The sequence below is a fragment of the Erythrolamprus reginae genome, chromosome 3, assembly GCF_031021105.1.
Source record: "Erythrolamprus reginae isolate rEryReg1 chromosome 3, rEryReg1.hap1, whole genome shotgun sequence".
NCBI lineage: Eukaryota > Metazoa > Chordata > Lepidosauria > Squamata > Dipsadidae > Erythrolamprus > Erythrolamprus reginae.
In genome coordinates, this window is record NC_091952.1 from 130,371,058 (window position 1) to 130,389,620 (window position 18,563).

At 41.6% G+C, this 18,563-nt stretch overlaps 1 protein-coding gene across 3 annotated transcripts in view; it reads left to right on the forward strand.

The window, feature by feature from the left end:
* Positions 1–8,631: 8,631 nt before the first annotated feature.
* Positions 8,632–18,563, forward strand: part of LOC139164477 (ADAMTS-like protein 2) — a 55,298-nt gene continuing 45,366 nt past the window's right edge. For all 3 annotated transcript variants that reach the window (XR_011558625.1, XM_070746648.1, XM_070746649.1), the window contains exons 1-2: positions 8,632–8,765; positions 16,611–16,753. Coding sequence is in view for 2 of the 3 variants with exons in the window: in XM_070746648.1 (XP_070602749.1) it covers positions 8,679–8,765; positions 16,611–16,753 (230 nt within the window). In the remaining variant the exon portion in view is untranslated. The remainder of the gene's footprint in view (positions 8,766–16,610; positions 16,754–18,563) is intronic.

Below are 18,563 nucleotides of genomic sequence, written 5' to 3' on the forward strand. Positions count from 1 at the left end.
TCAAGAGAGGAGAAAGGTGGGGAAATGATCAGAGCGGGGTGGAGAAAAACGGGAGGCAAGGACTCATGGAACTCAAGAGAGGGGAAAGGTTTTTCTCCACCCCACTGGAGCTCAAGACTCATGGAGCCCAAGAGAGGCTCTTTTCACCTTGCTTCGTTTGGACTGTCACCGGTTGCCACCTCTTGCTGTCCCTTTCCCCACTCCGTTTGCCTCTGCTTCATCCTCCCAAGTCTTTTTTTTTAAGCCTTAAAGCTTTGTATTTTCCTACTTGGTTTGTACACATTATTTGCTTTTACATTGATTCCTATGGGAAAATTTGCTTCTACTTACGAATGTTTCTACTTAAGAATCTGGTCTCGGAATGAATTAAGTTCTTAAGTAGAGGTACCACCGTAATTCCCACTGCATGGTTTTGACTGAAAAATTGCTATCACCTTTTAATCTAACAATTCATAAAAAGCAAATTTACCAAGAGTTTTTGAAAATTCATAAAAGCTCAGGAAATGGACGAATAGTTATTGGAGAGGTTTTTGAATGTAAATCTAATCAAATCACCTTTAAATCACCACATATGGAGAAATTGGTTTAGATGACTAACCTAGAAAGGGTTTGACATGAGTGATCCAGAAAACTTTCCATGCTACAAAATTAAACTTTAAGTTACATGTGTCTTTTAACTGGGCTGCAGAAGTGATATGCAAGCCCAAATGTAAATATGTGTGCACACAAAACTATCCCCTACTACTGCTTCCACTAATCCACCAAGCCAAACAAGTTAGAAGCCGCTATTTTAAAGGGCATTTGTGAGGGAATTTACTGCATGCCATTCATGATGTATTTGATTTATAGCCAGCAATATTAACAATTAGAATATGTTGTCATTAAATGCAGTACATGACAATAAGAAGAAAATACTTCATTAGCCTTAAGAGAGAAAGTGTGTGTGAGAGAGAGAGATGGGGCACTGTAACTACTTAACCTGGGAATAAATTCTATTGAATTCAGTGGAATTTACTTTTCTGTAGGCATAGATGTAGTTTTGCTCTTAGGAAATATAAAGGAATATTCTCAGAATGAATGCTTGAAATATCTGGCTAGATAATGGGAAATTATAGGAGCTGTAGTCCAAAACATCGGGAAGACAGTTGACTGGGGAAGGCTGATGTGTCCTAGTAGTAGGTCTGAAATTAATTCCTACCTCACTTTGTTGCTTTTCATGTTTAGAAAGGTGATATTTGAAACAATATAATGCCATCTAGTGTTTATATATAGCAAATGTGTGTTTTTGTGTAACACTGGTGCCGACCTATATAAATAATCCTCGACTTTGACCATTCATGTAACAACTGTTCAAAGTTACAAGAGCACTTGAGAAGTGATTGATGTCCAATCCTCACACCAATGGCTTTTGCAGTGTCCCTGCATTCACATTATCAAAATTCTGGAATTTGGCAATTGATGTATTATAATTGCAAATGATCATCATTTGTGACCTTCCCAAGAGGTTTCTGACAAAGTCAGTGGGGAAAGCTGGATTCATTTAACAACTGCAGCGATAAAGGTTGTAAAATCAGGCACAACTCACTTAACAATCGGCTTTGCTTAGTTGAAAAAACTCTCCAATTATATTAAAATGACCGGATACATATTCAAAATTTCAAATGTTTAAATGGTTTTTATATGGAAGAGAACATAGTAGGCATGAATATATATATAGCAATAGTAGCAGCACTTATACTTACATAACACTTTACAGTGCTATTACACTCTCTAAGCCAGGAGTGGGCAATTAATTTTGCTATGGGGCGTGAGAAATTGGGATGGTTTTAGAGGGCCGGACTAATATAATTAACTCAGTTCTACCCTCTTGTTTTCTTTCTCCTAAATTATCACCACCACCACCCCCAATACACACATAGACACACAAAGAGCACAACCTTCTCCCTGTTCCTTATTTATTTATTGGCCCCTACGCTCTGCTCCCACTCCTCCCTTCACTTCCTCACTCAAGCTGCCCCTCCCCAGCAGCCCACACCTCCACTCCCAGCTGGCCCCACCCCCACATTATCACAATAACACTCACTTATGGCACAATAACACCCAATATAGTGTGAAGCCTTCCGCCTGCCTTCCTTCCCTGTGTCGGCCCGCCACTGCCTCCCTCAGCATCCCTCCGCCCTTGCATCCTATCCTCTGGGCTGTTGTTTTTTCCCCCCTGTCTCGGCTGCCCAGCCTGTTTCCGCCACGGTTGGGTTGCTGCTGCTGCTGCTGCCCTCAGCCTCAGCAACTGCCCCCCCCAACACGCTGCCTTTTGTCCGGCACTGCAGAGAGGAGAGAGCCGTGAGGAAGGAGGAATTGTTGCTTTCCTGCGGCAAAGTGGGACTAAAAGGGGCAACCCCGATTTGTCCCGCAACAGTGGGGCTCTAAGAGAGCCTTGTTGGTGGGTGCTTTTTTGTCCTGTTCATTTGAGGTGCTTGTTCCCCCCCCCCCCCACTTCATGTCTTCCTCCTCCAGGAAACCGGTCACAGATAGCAGGCGGGCCGGTTGCGGCCTGTGGGCCGCCCCTTGCCCAGGTCTGCTCTAAGCAGTTTATTGCCTCCAACAATTTGGGTCCTCATTTTACCGACCTCGGAAGGATGGAAGGCTGAGTCAACCTTGAGCCGGTAAGAATCAAATTCCACCTGGGAGTCAGCAGAATTAGCTTACAATTCTATATTCTAAACACTGCCACCACAGATGGTCCTTGTTCAGTTATGGTTAGAAATTAAGACAGAGCTGAAAAAGTTTATGACCAGTCCTCAAAGTTGCATCTGTCACTGCGTCGCTGTGGTCATCTGATCAATGACTCAGGCACTTTGCATCCAGTATACATCATGGTAGGAGAGAGAAAATCAGAGAACAACACTGGACCTCTCTGGACCTTTAATCGAATCCAAACCTAAAATAGGGTGCAGTTTTTTCACAGCCAAGAATTACCCTTTCAATTGTCATAATTAAGAGCTCCAAACTTGGCAACTTTAAAACTTGTGGACTTCAACTCCCAGAATTCTCCAGCCAGCTACGCAAGCTATGTTGGCTGGAGAATTCTGGGAATTGAAGTCCTCAGATCTTAAAGTTGCCAAATTTGAAGACCTCTGATCAAGACATTCAGCTGAGGCTCAAAATTTGAAAGAAAATCTCAAATATAGCAGTTTATTTGTGTTAGTACTTCTCTGCCCCTTATACTGAGAGCAAATGCACTAAGACAAATTCCTTGTGTGTCTAATCACACCTGGCCAATAAAAAAATTCTATTCTAGTTTCTTTTTTGTGCTTTTTGGTTTCTACTTTGACATTTAAAGTTGGCTTTTGGTGGTTATATTGTTGTTAACACAAATTCTAGCTTTAAGATTACCGTACAGTATATCTTTACTTTTTTTTTTTTTCAATGAACACTTTAGGGCTAATGACTTTTAATTTGATGAAGGCTTTGAAAAGTTCTTTACTTAATAGAAGTTGTACAACCCTAGTTTATATGCTATACATGAGTACATCCAAATATTTTGGACAGCTCAAAATAGCAAAAATAGACATGCTTTTGTATTTTTCTCCCCATATTTTATAAATAATGTATATAAAACTCAATTCCAATTGGAATAATTTCACAAAGTTAAACGTACATAAAATCATGAATTTTATTTTTAAATTCACTTTAACATTAATGTATAAAATACATAAGGGAATGCAGAAAAAGAAATCCAAATGTTGTGCAATACCTGGTAATTATAAAGGACCAAAACCCAAGGAAAAATTGCAAAAGATAATATATACAAGGCTGCAGAAACCACACAAGGAGACAGAAATGATGAATTCTAAGTTTCTCACCAGAGTTAATGGCAATAATTATAGACAATTGTTTTTGTGGGATGTGAGAAATTATAAGTTATGGCTGATCAGCTAAAAGCTTTCTCATTTGGTCCTGAGGTTTCTCCTGAAAATTATTGGATAAACAACATAGACCACTGTTTATAACTAAACCGTATAATACAACAATATCTGCTCTGATTTATAAGATCAGAGCATTTTTCAAATATCTACCTAATTAACTAAAAAACAATAAGAGGGATTGAAATCCAGAGGAAAATGTTTTGCATGAAAGAAGTTTCTGGTTGCTTCAAGTTACAATATTCCTATAGCTCATCACGGGTAAGGAATTAACATCCTATGTTTGTTTATATAGATAGTTTCTTGATCCATAACTTCTACTTACCATGAAATAATAATGCAAAGATTCAGAACCAGGACTGACAGGCCAAGATGTTGATTCTTATTCCCAGAGCTATTTTGGCAGTATTATTACAAGATTTATTAACATCATGCACTGCCATTCATTTGTCTGTCTTCCAATGTGATATATTCTATGTATCAACCTGCTAAACTCCATTGAGCGAAACTATCCTTAGAGCAAGTCTAGTTGGTAACACATACTGTATTTCTGGATGATTCTCATTGTGTTGGAATTAATTTGGAATTTGTCTTTTTATATAAATTCTAGATATACAAACATGAGAATCAAATATTTTCTGATTTCTGCAAAAACAATTACTGGTCTACTGATTTTTAAAAACTGAAATATTATTTAGAAATTTCTTAACATTACATTATATAGAGTACAGGTCCATATACCATTTATAACAGATCATTTAAACTTTCCAAACGTCTGATAAGTATTCATTTTGTGATTTATAAATTTAATAAATAAATAAATACATTTATAAAACAGATAAAACAGAGGAAAAAAACAGGCTTCCTTTGTTTCTAAGCATGCAAATTTATTAAAGTACTTCTCAAGCAAGGCAATCAACAAAATCTCATGAAACCATTTTTAAAATAAAAGATCATCCAGAAATTTCTGTTTATGGGTAATAACTGACTTTGTTGCTCAAAAAGTAATGTATTTATTATTTAATTGCACATTGTTATATGCCAGGTATTTGTAAATATGTTAGTCCTTGACTTAACGACAGTTCATTTAGTTGTCCATTTGAAGTTACAACGGTACTGAAAAAAGTGACATGGCCATTTTTCACACTTACGATCGTTGCGGCATTCCCATGATTATGTGATCAAAATTCACATCTGGCAACTGACTCATATTTATGATGGTTGCAATGTCCTGGGGCTCACATGATCCCCCTTTATGACCTCCTGACGAGCAAAATTAGTGGGGAAGCCAAATTCACTGTCGTTCAGTTGTGGTTGTAAGTCAAGAACTACCCGTGCAGTCGTTGAGAGATACATGTTTGCATACATCCTGATTTTTAGCCAAGCCTTGTTATATCAATTAGTTCTGTTATAAACAGTGGGCGCATGTGGAACTACCTGAGACAACAACTTGTAAGCAGCAAGGAAGTTTAGTTATGTATTTGCAAACACAGGTACACAGAAAATGGACATGGAACAAAGCATTCATCAGCTTTTATCCCCTTACACAAATTCATTTCTCCCTTTTTTGATATAACATTCTGCTCAATTCTTCTCAATCTGAGTCTTTGGAGAGGGGTGGCATACAATCTAATAAATCTTAATCTTAATCTTAAATGCCCCTTCCACCTTTGTTCAAAGAATTTTAACATTTTGAAACAGCTTATAATTGACATACAAAGCACCAACTTTTTAGAAACAATACCAACTCCATTTTCTTATACAAAATAATAATACTGTACCTGAAAATTGTTATTCTTTTATTTAAAAAAAATGATTGAACATTTTCAACATTCAAAACACAAGAAACCCACAAAACAAAAATTTTATTTCATTACAGCAAATTTGCATCGGTATCACTAATATCCATAACTTTCATAGATTCTAATTCTATAATGGATTATACTATATTATACACTCATTGTACTTTTTATTACTACTTACACAAATATACAATATACTCATCAATCTTATATCTACTATTATATAATTCTTATTCTGTAGTTATCCTTCTATTCTCTAACCAGGTATGCCATCTACTCCAGACTTGATACTACTATGATTCATCTCTCTCATTAAAATTATTCTTCTTTTAAAAGATCATTTTCCTTATCTATGATAGTTCCATTTTTTTAAGCCATAGAAATCCACACCTTTATGATGAAAATAGGGTTTCCTCTGGCTCCCAGTAAATTCCATTTAAATTCCTGAAAAGAGCAGGCCAAAAGGCTTTCACCTTCCCTAGAGCAAACTATGGTACTGTACTTCAGAGGTTAAGTAGCATGATCCCATGGGTGCCATTGGGAAGGGGCCCTATAATGCAAAACATTGTTTATGTAGTACTCAACAATAATCAAGGATTAAAGGTTAGCAAAAAGGAAAAACTTTGAAACGGTTGCCTGTCCTGTTTGACAGTAAATTCCCAATCCTTGAGACAGTTTAAGGTACATCAACAACTTCAGGGTTAAATTTGAACCTTTGACTTAAGTTAAGTGGTGTGCATAAGTGCACCATTGTGCTTACCGTCCATGTCCTATTGTCCTCATTTATCCATACTTTTTAATTTGTTGTTTGTTTGTTTTGTCAAACATATATAAGATAGTAGTAGTTTGTATAAACATAAGTAAAAAGTAACGACAAAAGAGGACAATAGGACAGGGATGGTAGGTGCACACCCCTTACAGACCTCTTAAAAAAGGGATGAAGTCAGCTGTAGACAATCTAAAGTTAAAGTTTTGGGGGTTGGAGAAGAAACCAGACTCAGGTAGTACGTTCCAGGCATTGATCACTCCATTGCTGAAGTCGCATTTTCTGCAGTTGAGTTTGGAGTGGTTTACATTGCGTTTGAATCTATTACATGCTCATGTATTGCTGTGGTTGAAGGTGAAGCAGCTACTAACCCTAACCAGAAGGACACTTTGGTATATGAACTACATTTAGATCAGATCGGAGGCGACGGAGTTGTTTTCTTTTGCTTATGTTATGTTTATACAAACAGCTAGTATCCTATACATGTTCGACAAATGATTAAAATAAATAACTAAAAGCTGACCGGTTTACTTTCCCCATGACAGCCATTTGCTTATTTATTTTATTTATTTTTTTGTTTTGTCAAGTATGTAATGATATAATAACATTTATATACAGTATATGATGCTAGTAAAAGAAAAAAATAGGGGGGGAAAGCATTAGAAATAATAATATTCATATAAATGAAAGTAGTAAAAAAAAGAAGAAACATTACGACAGGGGAGGGAAGGCATGCTGGTGCATTTATGCACACTTACAACAGATCCCTATATTTATTTATTTATTTTGTCCAATACATAATACACATTGAAGAGAATAGATATGTAATAATATAAGTAAAGAAAAGAATAGAAGAAAAGATATAAAAGTTTAGGTGAACATATTTGAAAGGAAGAAAAGATGAATGAGATAAGGAGAGACAATTGGACAGGGGACGGAAGGCACACTGGTCCACTTATGCACGCCCCTTAATGACCTCTAAGGAACCTGGAGAGGTCAATCGTGGATAGACTAGGGGAAAATGTTGGGGGTTAGGGGTTGACACTACTGACTCAGGTAATGAGTTCCACGCTTCGACAACTCGGTTGCTGAAGTCATATTTTTTTACAGTCAAGTTTGGAGCGGTTAATATTAAGTTTGAATCTGTTGCGTGCTCTTGTGTTGTTGCGATTGAAGCTGAAGTAGTAATTGACAGGTAGAACGCTGCAGCATATGATCTTGTGGGCAATACTTAGATCGTGTTTTAGGCTAAGCTTTCTATTCCTAGGATTGATAGCCTGCTTTCGTAGGGTATTCTGTTTCGAGTGGAGGAGTGAAGGGCTCTTCTGGTGATTTGGACATTTTCAAGAGTGTTGATGTCCGAGATGTGGTATGGATTCCAGACAGATGAACTGTATTCAAGGATGAGCCTGGCAAAAGTTTTGTAGGCTCTGGTGAGTAGTGTGAGATTGCCGGAGCAGAAGCTGCGTAGGATCAGGTTAACAACTCTAGAAGCCTTTTTGGCGATATTGTTGCAGTGGGCTTTGGCACTTAGATCATTTGATATTAGTATTCCAAGGTCTTTTACTCCCACTCCCCTAAATGTTTGGCCTTAAAAAGCCTTTTTATTGTTGAATCCAAAACTGCACCCCCCAATCCAATAAAAGATTTAATCTCTTATTAAATTATTTATTTAATCTGCAAGAAAACATGGTTCCAAAGAGTTCAGCGCCCCCCCTCCCCCCGGAACCTTGCCTACTTTTCCCGCCCTGCCTAATCCGGCAAGCTCTCTCTTGCTGAAGGGCCTCTTTGACAGTCAAGCAGGGGAGGATGTCGGGCCCTCCCGCCTTCCTTTCCTAAACCAGCCGGCGGGCAAAGGCTGCCGTAGAAAGGCTCCCGCTGCGCCGGGATCCTTTGTCTCTCCCCTTTGAAGAGGGAGGAAGGGGGCAGACAGGAAGACCCCCCTCGCTCACTCCTTCCTTCCTTCCGTCCCACTAGCGGCGTCTTGGGGAGGCTGCGGGTTGCCTTGTCAATCACTGCTGCCCAGAAGCCGCAGGGTTTGCCCCGCGCTCCCGCAGACACGCCGTCAGATTGGAAAGTCATTATTTACTGACTCGGCCATGCCGGTTTGGGTTCAGGCAGCTGCTCCTGCTGCCGCCGGGACTTCGCTGCCGCCTTTTGGCCGCTCATGGAGCGCTAGCGAGCACGATGGCCGCGCCTCCCGCCTTCGCCGCCCGCCGGCTCCCTATCCTGCAGTCCATATTCCTGCTCTTCGCCTGGGCGCTCCGCGTTAAGGTAAGGGGCCCGAGGCGGCGGATGGTGAGGTAATTTCGTGGCGGGGGGCGATTTTTCAGCCACCCAGCTGCGTTTGGGGGGATTTTCGGCACCCTTCCCACAAGGATTCTTTGAAAGGCAGTTTATGTGCGTCCCCCGCCGCGGCTACCCCTAGCTGGGCTCGCAAGCAGAGTACATCCCGCCGTAGCCACCGGCTACCCCATTTCGGGAAAGTAATAATACCCCGAATGGCTGTCCTTCTCTACTCTTCGGATAAGTCGCGAATCTTGGCTCCACACCGACCTCTTTGCTAGGGCGTTTTCCCGCCTCGTTCCTTTTAAAATTTGGGCATCGGTGCCGAGTAAAAGACGACAAAATGCGTGGAATTGCGGCGCTGGTTTAGCCTGCTCTGCCCTGCTCTTTTGAAACTTCCGCGGCGTCTGCTTTATAATTCAGGCTGGGATTTTATTTTATTATTTTATTTTATTTTATTCCGAAACCTCTTTTATTTTTGCCCATTGCAGCTAGTTCCCCTCTCCAACTCGTGGCATTGTCACCGGTGGCTTTAAAAGCGTCTCTGATGGACTCGAATTAGGGCAGAAAATGGACAGGCATAGGTGATTTGGGATTTATCAAATACAGGATTGAATCACCGAAACCCTGCCCTAGATGAACATTCAGAATTTGGTTGTTGGTTTTTTTAAAAAAATCTTAAAAACTTTTAAAAAATATTTTAAAAAATTCTTATTGAATCTTAAATCTTACTCGGGTGTTATACTAACACTCAATAAAAATAGGAATAAAGAAAGAAAACAATTCGGTCAAAATAAAAATTAATTAAAAATAATTAAGAAGTTAAAAAAGTTTGCCAAAGCGATGTTCTTAACTACCTTCCTAAATAATGGGACAACAAGAGCTAAGCTCCTTCCTTTAGGAAATGCATTGTTTATTTTGGAGATATTCAACAGAAGATCCTTGCCCAAGTCCCTGGCTGTCCATCTTTTGGCAGCAGGAGCATTTTCAAAGGGACTTTTCTGCTTGTATCAGGAGCTGGCTAGATTCATTTCAAACAGGCAGTCCAGCAAATAAACTGTATCCCTACTTAGCATTTTGAAGATCAAAAAGGCACCTTAGGTTATGCCGATATTTATGATAACCAGTGAAAATGTTTCTAGAAGAGGCGTTATATGATCCCAGAGCCATGCAGTAATCAATAATTTGGCCCCTGTACTTTGCAACTTCTGGACATTTTTCATATTAAGGGCATGTCAAGATGAGTTTTAACCAAGCTGTTCTGTCAAATAGCTCAGGAAGGCTACTCCGGTGGCCCATTAGTTGTAGTTGTGCATAATTTTTCTTCACTATAACCACTTTGCAAATCCAATTAAACAGTGGTGGTCAAATAATAATCTTATTCCCAAGGAAAATAAACTTTACCTTAACCAAGTCCAGTTTTCTTTTTATTAACAGCACTTCTGACTTGTCTGGATATAATTTCAGCTTATTTTTCCTCATCCAGGTTATTATCAAAATTAGGCATTTATCACTCTTTTGATTGTTTCCCTACAATTTATTTTATTTTTTAAATTTGTTAGACAGCCATCTTCCTCCAAGGCATTAAATTAAAAGGGAAAGGGCAGCAGAACTGGTTGTTATCATCTAGCTCAGTGTTTCCCAACCGTGGCCACTTGAAGGTATCTGGACTTCAACTCCCAGAATTCCCCAGCCAGCAAATGCTGGCTGGGGAGTTCTGGGAGTTGAAGTCCAAATATCTTCAAGTGGCCATGGTTGGGAAACACTGAGCAAGCTGATGACATCCCATTCCAAAACTTAAGTGATTTCATGTAGATCTTAAAAAGCTTAAGAAGCAAAATAGAAAATCATATTTGGGTGTTGAACAGGAATACCTTCTGAATACCTTGGTCCTAACCAAGCATCCAGTGACTAGCAGGATATTTGCACCTGAACACTCCTATTCTTCTCCTGAATGTGGTACCTTTTATAGAAAGAAGAACATTTCACATGTGGGGATGATCAAGGCATAGTAGTAATGAATGTGTTGTATCCTATTTCTATTGCATCTAATCTTTCAGGACATGGGCCAGAGAAGTGGCTTTTCCTGACTCCTGTAACCTTCTGTGCCATTTTAAAGAATGTTAAGATGCACATTTCTAAGTAAGTTGCACACCATTGGGAAACAAAATTCTATGGAAATAAGGGTGTGTGATGCACAGGCTCAGTTCATGCATCTCAATTGCTTCCTCTTTCATGTATCATGTTTACAATGTCCAAATGTAGTCAGTTATAATATTTTAGCTACATATGTTAAAAGATTTTGGCTGCTGGAAAAAATCAACTACTGTACAGTGGTACCTCTGCCTTACAAACTTTTCTAGATAAGAACCGGGTGTTCAAGATTTGTTTGCCTCTTCTCAAGAACCATTTCCCACTTATAAACCCGAACCTCCGAAACTGTAACCGGAAAAGGCAGGGAGTAGCCTCCGTGGGCCTCTCTAGGAATCTCCTGGGAGGAAACAGGGCCAGAAATAGTGGGGAAAAGCCTCCATGGGGCCTCTCTAGGAATCTCCTGGGAGGAAACAGGGCCTTCACCCTCCCCGTGATTTCCCCAATCGCACACATTATTTGCTTTTACATTGATTCCTATGGGAAAAATTGCTTCTTTTTACAAACTTTTCTATTTAAGACCTTGGTCACAGAACTAATTAAGTTCATAAGTAGAGATACCACTGTATATGTTTTTTATTTTCAGAAGAAATAAATCTTTTGCCTGTTTTTTTTTCTTCTTAGTTTTTGGATTGCTTATCCTCAGGACATTTTTAAGAACTGCCAGACGTTCATTATTTCATTTTAGATGGGGAAGAAAGGTGCATTCATTTAGCCTTTTGTGAGAAATGCAAAGACATACCATCTGACCAGACCAACCTGCAATTAGAGCCCTGTGCTCTTTGATAATTCTTTTCTTCCCACAATTGTAAAAAGTTCTCCATCACACCCTTTCATTATTACAGAACACCCATTGAAAATCCAGTCTATCAAGCGCTACCTCTGCCATTAGATGAAGGAGGCAACCCCTCCCCATTTTAGTCCACTTGCTTTAGCCGCCCTAGATTTCATGGATCACTGAACCCATTGTAACCCTGTTTTTCAGAAACCCCACAGAAAACCCTCCTCAGTCTTTGAATAAGAAAGAGTCACCTCTTTTTCTGTCCGGGATGGGGAGCACTGCTGCTCCTTTCAATTGCATCTCAGTGATTTTCTTATGCAACTCCTCCCCCCCCCCCCAAACCTCTACTAGCTGGAAAAATGTTCCAAAATTGTCATTAGGCAAGCTTTACTTTCCTCATTGCCTTGCCTCCTTCAGATGTTCTCACTGATACGTAAGCATTAACTTTCCTGAAAGTACAGAAAAACTGAAGCAGCATGGAGTGCTAATGACAGCATCATCTCTCATGGATAGAAATGTAATCAGGATTACTATGCCACTTCTTTGTACAGCTGTAGCAACAAAATTCCAGGAGATATATCAGCTCCTCTCCATTTTCCACTCCTTTCCACGTTCACTGCCACTTTCTGGAAGATTCAGAACAGTGACTCATACAGATCTGCAGCACACAGTCTTTCATGTGTTGGAATTACAGTATCTGTGTCCTATGTGATAGATGATGATGATGATGATGATGATGATGATGATGATAATAATAATAATAATAATAATAATAATAATAATAATAATAATAATTTATTAGATTTGTATGCCGCCCCTCTCCGAAGACTCGGGGTGGCTCACAACAATAATAAAAACAATATTACAGCGAAGCAAATCTAATATTAAAAAGAAGCATATAAAACCCTATCATATTTAAAACCAAACAACACATACATACCAAACATAAAATATAAAAAAGCCTGGGGAAAGGTGTCTCACTTCCCCATGCCTGTGATATAGGTGGGTCTTGCGTAGTTTACGAAAGACAAGGAGGGTGGAAGCAGTTCTAATCTCCGGGGGGGAGTTGGTTCCAGGGGGCCAGGGCCGCCACAGAGAAGGCTCTTCCCCTGGGGCCCGCCAAACGATATTGTTTAATCGACGGGACCCAGATTCGCCCAACTCTGGGACCTTATCGGTCACTGGGATTCGTGTGGTAGCAGGCGGTTCCGGAGGTACTCTGGTCCAATGCCATGTAGGGCTTTAAAGGTCATAACCAACACTTTGAATTGTGACCGGAAACTGATCGGCAGCCAATGCAGGCCATGGAGTGTTGTAGAAACGTGGGCGAATCTGGGAAGCCCCACGATGGCTCTCGCGGCCGCGTTCTGCACGATCTGAAGTTTCTGAACACTTTTCAAAGGTAGCCCCATGTAGAGAGTGTTGCAGTAGTCGAACCTCGATTACTAATTCTGTCAGGAAGTAATTGCAGAGGCTCAAATGAAGCCTACTTTATTCCTCTGCCACAGGAGGCATGAAGCACCCTCTTGGGGCATGAAAGCCGTCGCACCAATTCAGTTCTGCCGCTCATGCATACCCGCCTCCAACCAGCCAGCTGGTCTTCAGGTCTCTGCCGCATATGCACAGGGTGGGGGGACACATGCGGGGGAGGCATGTGCACACATGCAGGGTGTGTTTGTGCATGCATAGGTGAGGAGCATGCAGGGGAGCTGCATGCGCTGGGGTGGGGCGCATGTGCCTGGCCACATGTGTGCGCAGGTGCCTCATGCATTGCATTTTGGGGGATTCAGGCGCACCCCTGCATATGCATTTGGGCACTCGGTCCGGAAAAGGTTAGCTATGCTCAATCAATTCTGTTTTCTCTATATTATTCACATATATATCTAACCAAAGCAATGTCAGACAATGGTATTATGGCTGCAAGTGATATAAGAGAAATTCAGTTGTTCTAGCTAAAAGACAGTAATTGGGACTGAAAGTGCTGTCACTAAATGATATAACTAAATTGTGATGTCATATCACTGCATTGCTCAGTGGCAGCAGTTCCATTCATCTCGTGCTATTAAATGAATCATTGTGGGTCCTTAAGTGAGGACCTCACATAAACAGCTTCCTACTTCTTGCCAGCTTCCCTATTGACTTAGTGGAAAGCCAGCAGGGAAGGTTGCAAATTGTGGTCACGTGACCATGCAACACAGTGACGATCAAATATTCAGGTTGGTTGCTGTGCACCCAGAGTACAATCACGTTGCAAAGCACTGCAGTGATCAAAACTTCAAGGGGCTGGTAATACGTACCACTCATGCAGAGCTATTGTAGCTTTGATTAGTCGCTGCACATCAAGGACCACTTATACTCACAAGACTATCTGTTGCCACCTTTGGCAATCCTCCCAACCAGGCGAAATGATGGGCAAGGGAACACAATACAGCTCACGCTATTAGGCATTTTTGTGGAGCAGAGGAAATCTTACTCAAAGCCCCATAAACTGGATGGGTCAATCTAATACAGTGATTTTCAACCTTTTTTAAGCTGTGGCACATTTTTTACATTTACAAAATCCTGGGGCACACCACCAACCAAAATGACACAAAATGACACTCTAACACAGTACATATTACAGTGATCCCCCGCTCGTTGCGAGGGTTCCGTTCCAGGACCCCCCGCAACGAGCGGGTTTTCGCGAAGTAGCGCTGCGGAAGTAAAAACACCATCTGCGCATGTGCAGATGGTGTTTTTACTTCCGCAGCGCTAGCGAGGAGCCGAAGATTGGGGGTGGCGCGGGTGTTTTAAAACGTCCCCGCCGACATGAGTTGGGGGTTTGGGGGGGTGCTAGCGAGCCCCCCATGTCGGCGGGACTTCGGGACTCATTGGAAAGTCGCGCGGGTGTTTTAAAACGTCCCCGCCGACATGGGGGGCTCGCTAGCACACCCCCAAACCCAGGTTGGGGGTTCGGGGGTGTGCTAGCGAGCCCCCCATGTCGGCGGGGACGTTTTAAAACACCCGCGCGACTTTCCAATGAGTCCCGAAGACAAATGCGGAAGTTTGACGTTTGTCTTCGGGACTCATTGGAAAGTCGCGCGGGTGTTTTAAAACGTCGCCGCCGGCATGGGGGGCTTCCTAGCAGCCCCCCAAACCCGGGTTGGGGTTCCGGGGGGTGCTGGCAAGCCCCCCATGCCGGTGGCGACGTTTTAAAACAGCCGCCCCGCCCCCAATCTTCGGCTCCTCGCTAGCGGGCAGGCAGGCGGCTCCTCGCTAGCGGGCAGGCAGGCGAGAGCTAGCGCCAGCGAACGGCTTGTCCGCGCTCGCTCTGGCCGCTTTCGAGCTGAGTCCTGAAGCGAATTCGCTTCAGGACTCAGCTCCAAAGCGGCGAGAATGAGCGGTGTGGGCGGGCGAAGGGCGGGCGGCAGCGAGGAGTTTGCGTGGGCGGTGGGGAAACTCCTTGCTGATGCCCGCTGCTCGCCCTCCCGCCAGCAAGAGGGGGAAGACCCAGGGAAGCCACCCAGCAGCTGATCTGCCGGGCACCATCTACGCATGCGTGCCCATAGAAAAAAGGGCACGCATGCGCAGATGGTGTTTTGACTTCCGGGTTGAAAAATCGCGAATTACCCTGTTCGCAATGGTCGGGGACGCAATAACCGGGGGATCACTGTATACATATACAGTAATACCTCGTCTTACGAACTTAATTGGTTCTGGGAGGAGGTTCGTAAGGTGAAAAGTTCATAAGATGAAACAATGTTTCCCATAGGAATCAATGGAAAAGCCAATAATGCGTGCAAGCCCAGTAGGAGAATCCAAAATATTAAGGCTTAAAAAAAAAAGTGGCGGACAGACAAAGCTGAGGCGAACACCTTTCTTCTCCCTTGAGCTCCATGAGCCTTTCCCTCCCGTTTTTGCCCACCTCTCTCTCCTCATCTCCCCCACACCTTTCTCCTCCCTTGAGCTCCATGAGTCTTTTCTTCCTGTTTTTGTCCCCCCTACTCTGCCCAGCAGAGCGCCTGTTTTTGCGTTCCTGGGATTCCCTTCCTGGGATTTCCCTACAGCATTACAAAAATGCAGAAGTCAGGAGGTGGGGTTTCCCATGGAGGGGAGCCTCAGGGGATCCCAGGATCACAAAAACCTGCGCGTGGCTTGCAACAAAAGTCCGGAGGCGGGGAATCTCAGTGGCGGCTTGGCAGGTTCGTAAGGTGAAAAAAGTTCGTAAGAAGAGGCAAAAAAATTCCGAACCCTGGGTTTGTATCTCGAAAAGTTCGTATGTTGAGGGGTTCGGATCATGAGGTACCACTGTAGTTAATAATATAGTTTCTAAATGTATTTACACTCACTTAGTGTGAAACCTGGGCCTGTTTCGATGAACACAAAAGGGATATCCTGGCAGGAATGGTAGTTTGGGGACCCATGTTTTATTTCCCCACGGCACACCTGACCATGTCTCACGGCACACTGGTTGAAAAACACTGATCTAATAGCACAAATTAGCCCAGTGAGAAGTTCCTCATCCCTGTTCCTCAGTGAGTTAAAAATGAAAAAAAGCAAAACAAAAACAAAAAACCCCAAACCATGAGTTTGAGATAAAGATTTTAAAGTAAATACTATGAAGGAAGGAGAAGAAAGCCCAAAAAATAACTTATCAGTCCCAAATACTGGGCCTGGGAAGTATATTCTGGACTTGGAGGCATCTAATAATTAACAAATATATATACAGGAAAGTACAAATTATTATATAAAACTGCAAATAATATACATATATCCAATAGTCAACATCAGAAGAACCAAAACATTGTCATACAGCAAAATATGGATCTAGGAATCTGGGACCTAGGATCTGAGGTTAGAAAAATGGAGATACTAGGAGTAATTCTGGAGTTCTTAAGGTAACCTTTCCCTGTTTGTGTCAGGACAGTAGTGAGGCAGCAGAAGAAGCTGGTACCTGGAATGAAGAGGTCACCAAATGGTGGGGAGAATGGAGTTCCTGGTCTACATGTTCCCGCACCTGTGGAGGAGGTGTAATGTCAAGAGAAAGGCACTGCTTATGGCAGCGGTAAGTAATTGACCAAGGCCACTTGACAGAAATGTGGGACCTTTAGTTGGATGAGTCAATTTTACCATCACACTACATTTGGCATTTTAAAACAATTTTTAAAAAAAACCTGAGATGTGACAAAGCAATTCACTAAATCGCTTTTTCTCCCTGTGGCTCTATTTCTCTAATATCCTCTTTGTAGTTAATTTTCAGAATCCTCACTGTTTTCTCTTTATTTTCTTGAGACTCAGTAACTAACAACCTAAGTTGATTCCCTGATTAAAGTGCAGGTAAGGTACAGTTTGCATAAAGGTGATTAAATCGGTTGGGACTCACTTAACAATCACTTAACAATAGAAATTCTGATGCCAATTCTGGTTGTAAGTTAAGGACTACCTATATAACTAAATTGAGGGCAAGAATCTGTGCTCCACCCCCATTAAAAGTTCCTAACTGGTTGAAGGTCTACCATCCAGCTGTTCAAGCTTAGAAGCAGCTTCCTCACTTTAAGTTCAAAGTTAGGTAGGGAAGTAAGCTTCTTTGACAGGACTCCAGCTTGTTATGATATGTAAAATTTGATATTGTCACATCTCCTTATGATAAAGTTAGGCTTGTACATGCTGAAACTCCAATCCAGTATTTTGTTTCCTGGAAGTAAATTCCATATAGCTTGAGCTAGTTTTATTTCGCTGTTAGTTCTGGGGAAAAATGTGATGCTATTCAGCTGTGGAAGTCTGGAATTCAGAAATGCTGGAGTAGAATATTAGTTAATGCTGAGGAAATCACAGTTAATTCTTTGGAGATACAGTATTCTGAATATTTGTCTGGTTGCAGTAGATTTCAATGGAGAGTTCTTGCTCATATTTATGCTAAAAAAAGAAATTGTAGCATAGAGGAAAGTCGCAAAAGTTATTATGGGTGTCAGAATGGCTTAACCCAAAAGAATCTGTGGTGGATTTTTAAAGAGTAGATGGTATTGGATCTAGTTAACAAAATGTTGAAGTGCTTTGGATTTTAAGAAGCAATGTGATCTGGAGTGTGCATGAGATTTTTACTTGCCTTATTCAAAAACATTTTAAAGTACGTGTCTCCTTTTTCAGGATTGCAAAGGAGCTGTAAAGGCCAACTGTGTAAGTTTAAGAAAAAAAGCATGGTTGCTTTAAATTCTGTTTTCCGGTTAAAATATGAAACTTTGCACAGCCATACCAGGTGGTGGGGGGGTGTCCTCCCGATTTGGACCAATTTGCCTGAACTGGTAGTGACCTGCTGGTGACGTCATGATGAGGTCATTGAATTGGTCGGTGTCAGTCCATGGGCACTCCCATCTTTTTTGGGGGGGGGGGATTTTTTTTTAAAAAATCCCTTCTGAGTATGCACAGAAGCCGAGTTCCAGCACTGTGCATACGGTTGCCATCTTTTTTTTTGCTTTTTTTTTTTTTTTGCTATGTGGCACAGAAGGAAGTAAATTGGCAGTGAGGGGAGTTAGGTATGGGAGGGAAGGATAAAGAGAGAGGTAGAGAGACAGAAGAAAGAAAGAAAGAAAAAGAGGAAGGAAGGGGAGAGAGAGAGGGCCAAGAAAGAAAAAGAGAAAGAAAGAAATAGAAAGAAAAAGAGAAAGAAAGAAAGAAAGAAATAGAAAGAAAAAGAGGAAGGAAGGGAGAGGAGAGAAGAGAGAGAAAGAAGATGAAGGAAGCACCACGAATCCTGCCACAAGACGTAGCTTCAGAAGACACTTTGAAACAGCATAGCAATTTAGGGCTGGAAGATATCTCGGAGTCCAGCCCTCTGTTGTAGCAGGAAACCTTACATTGTCTGGATTATTTTGGTG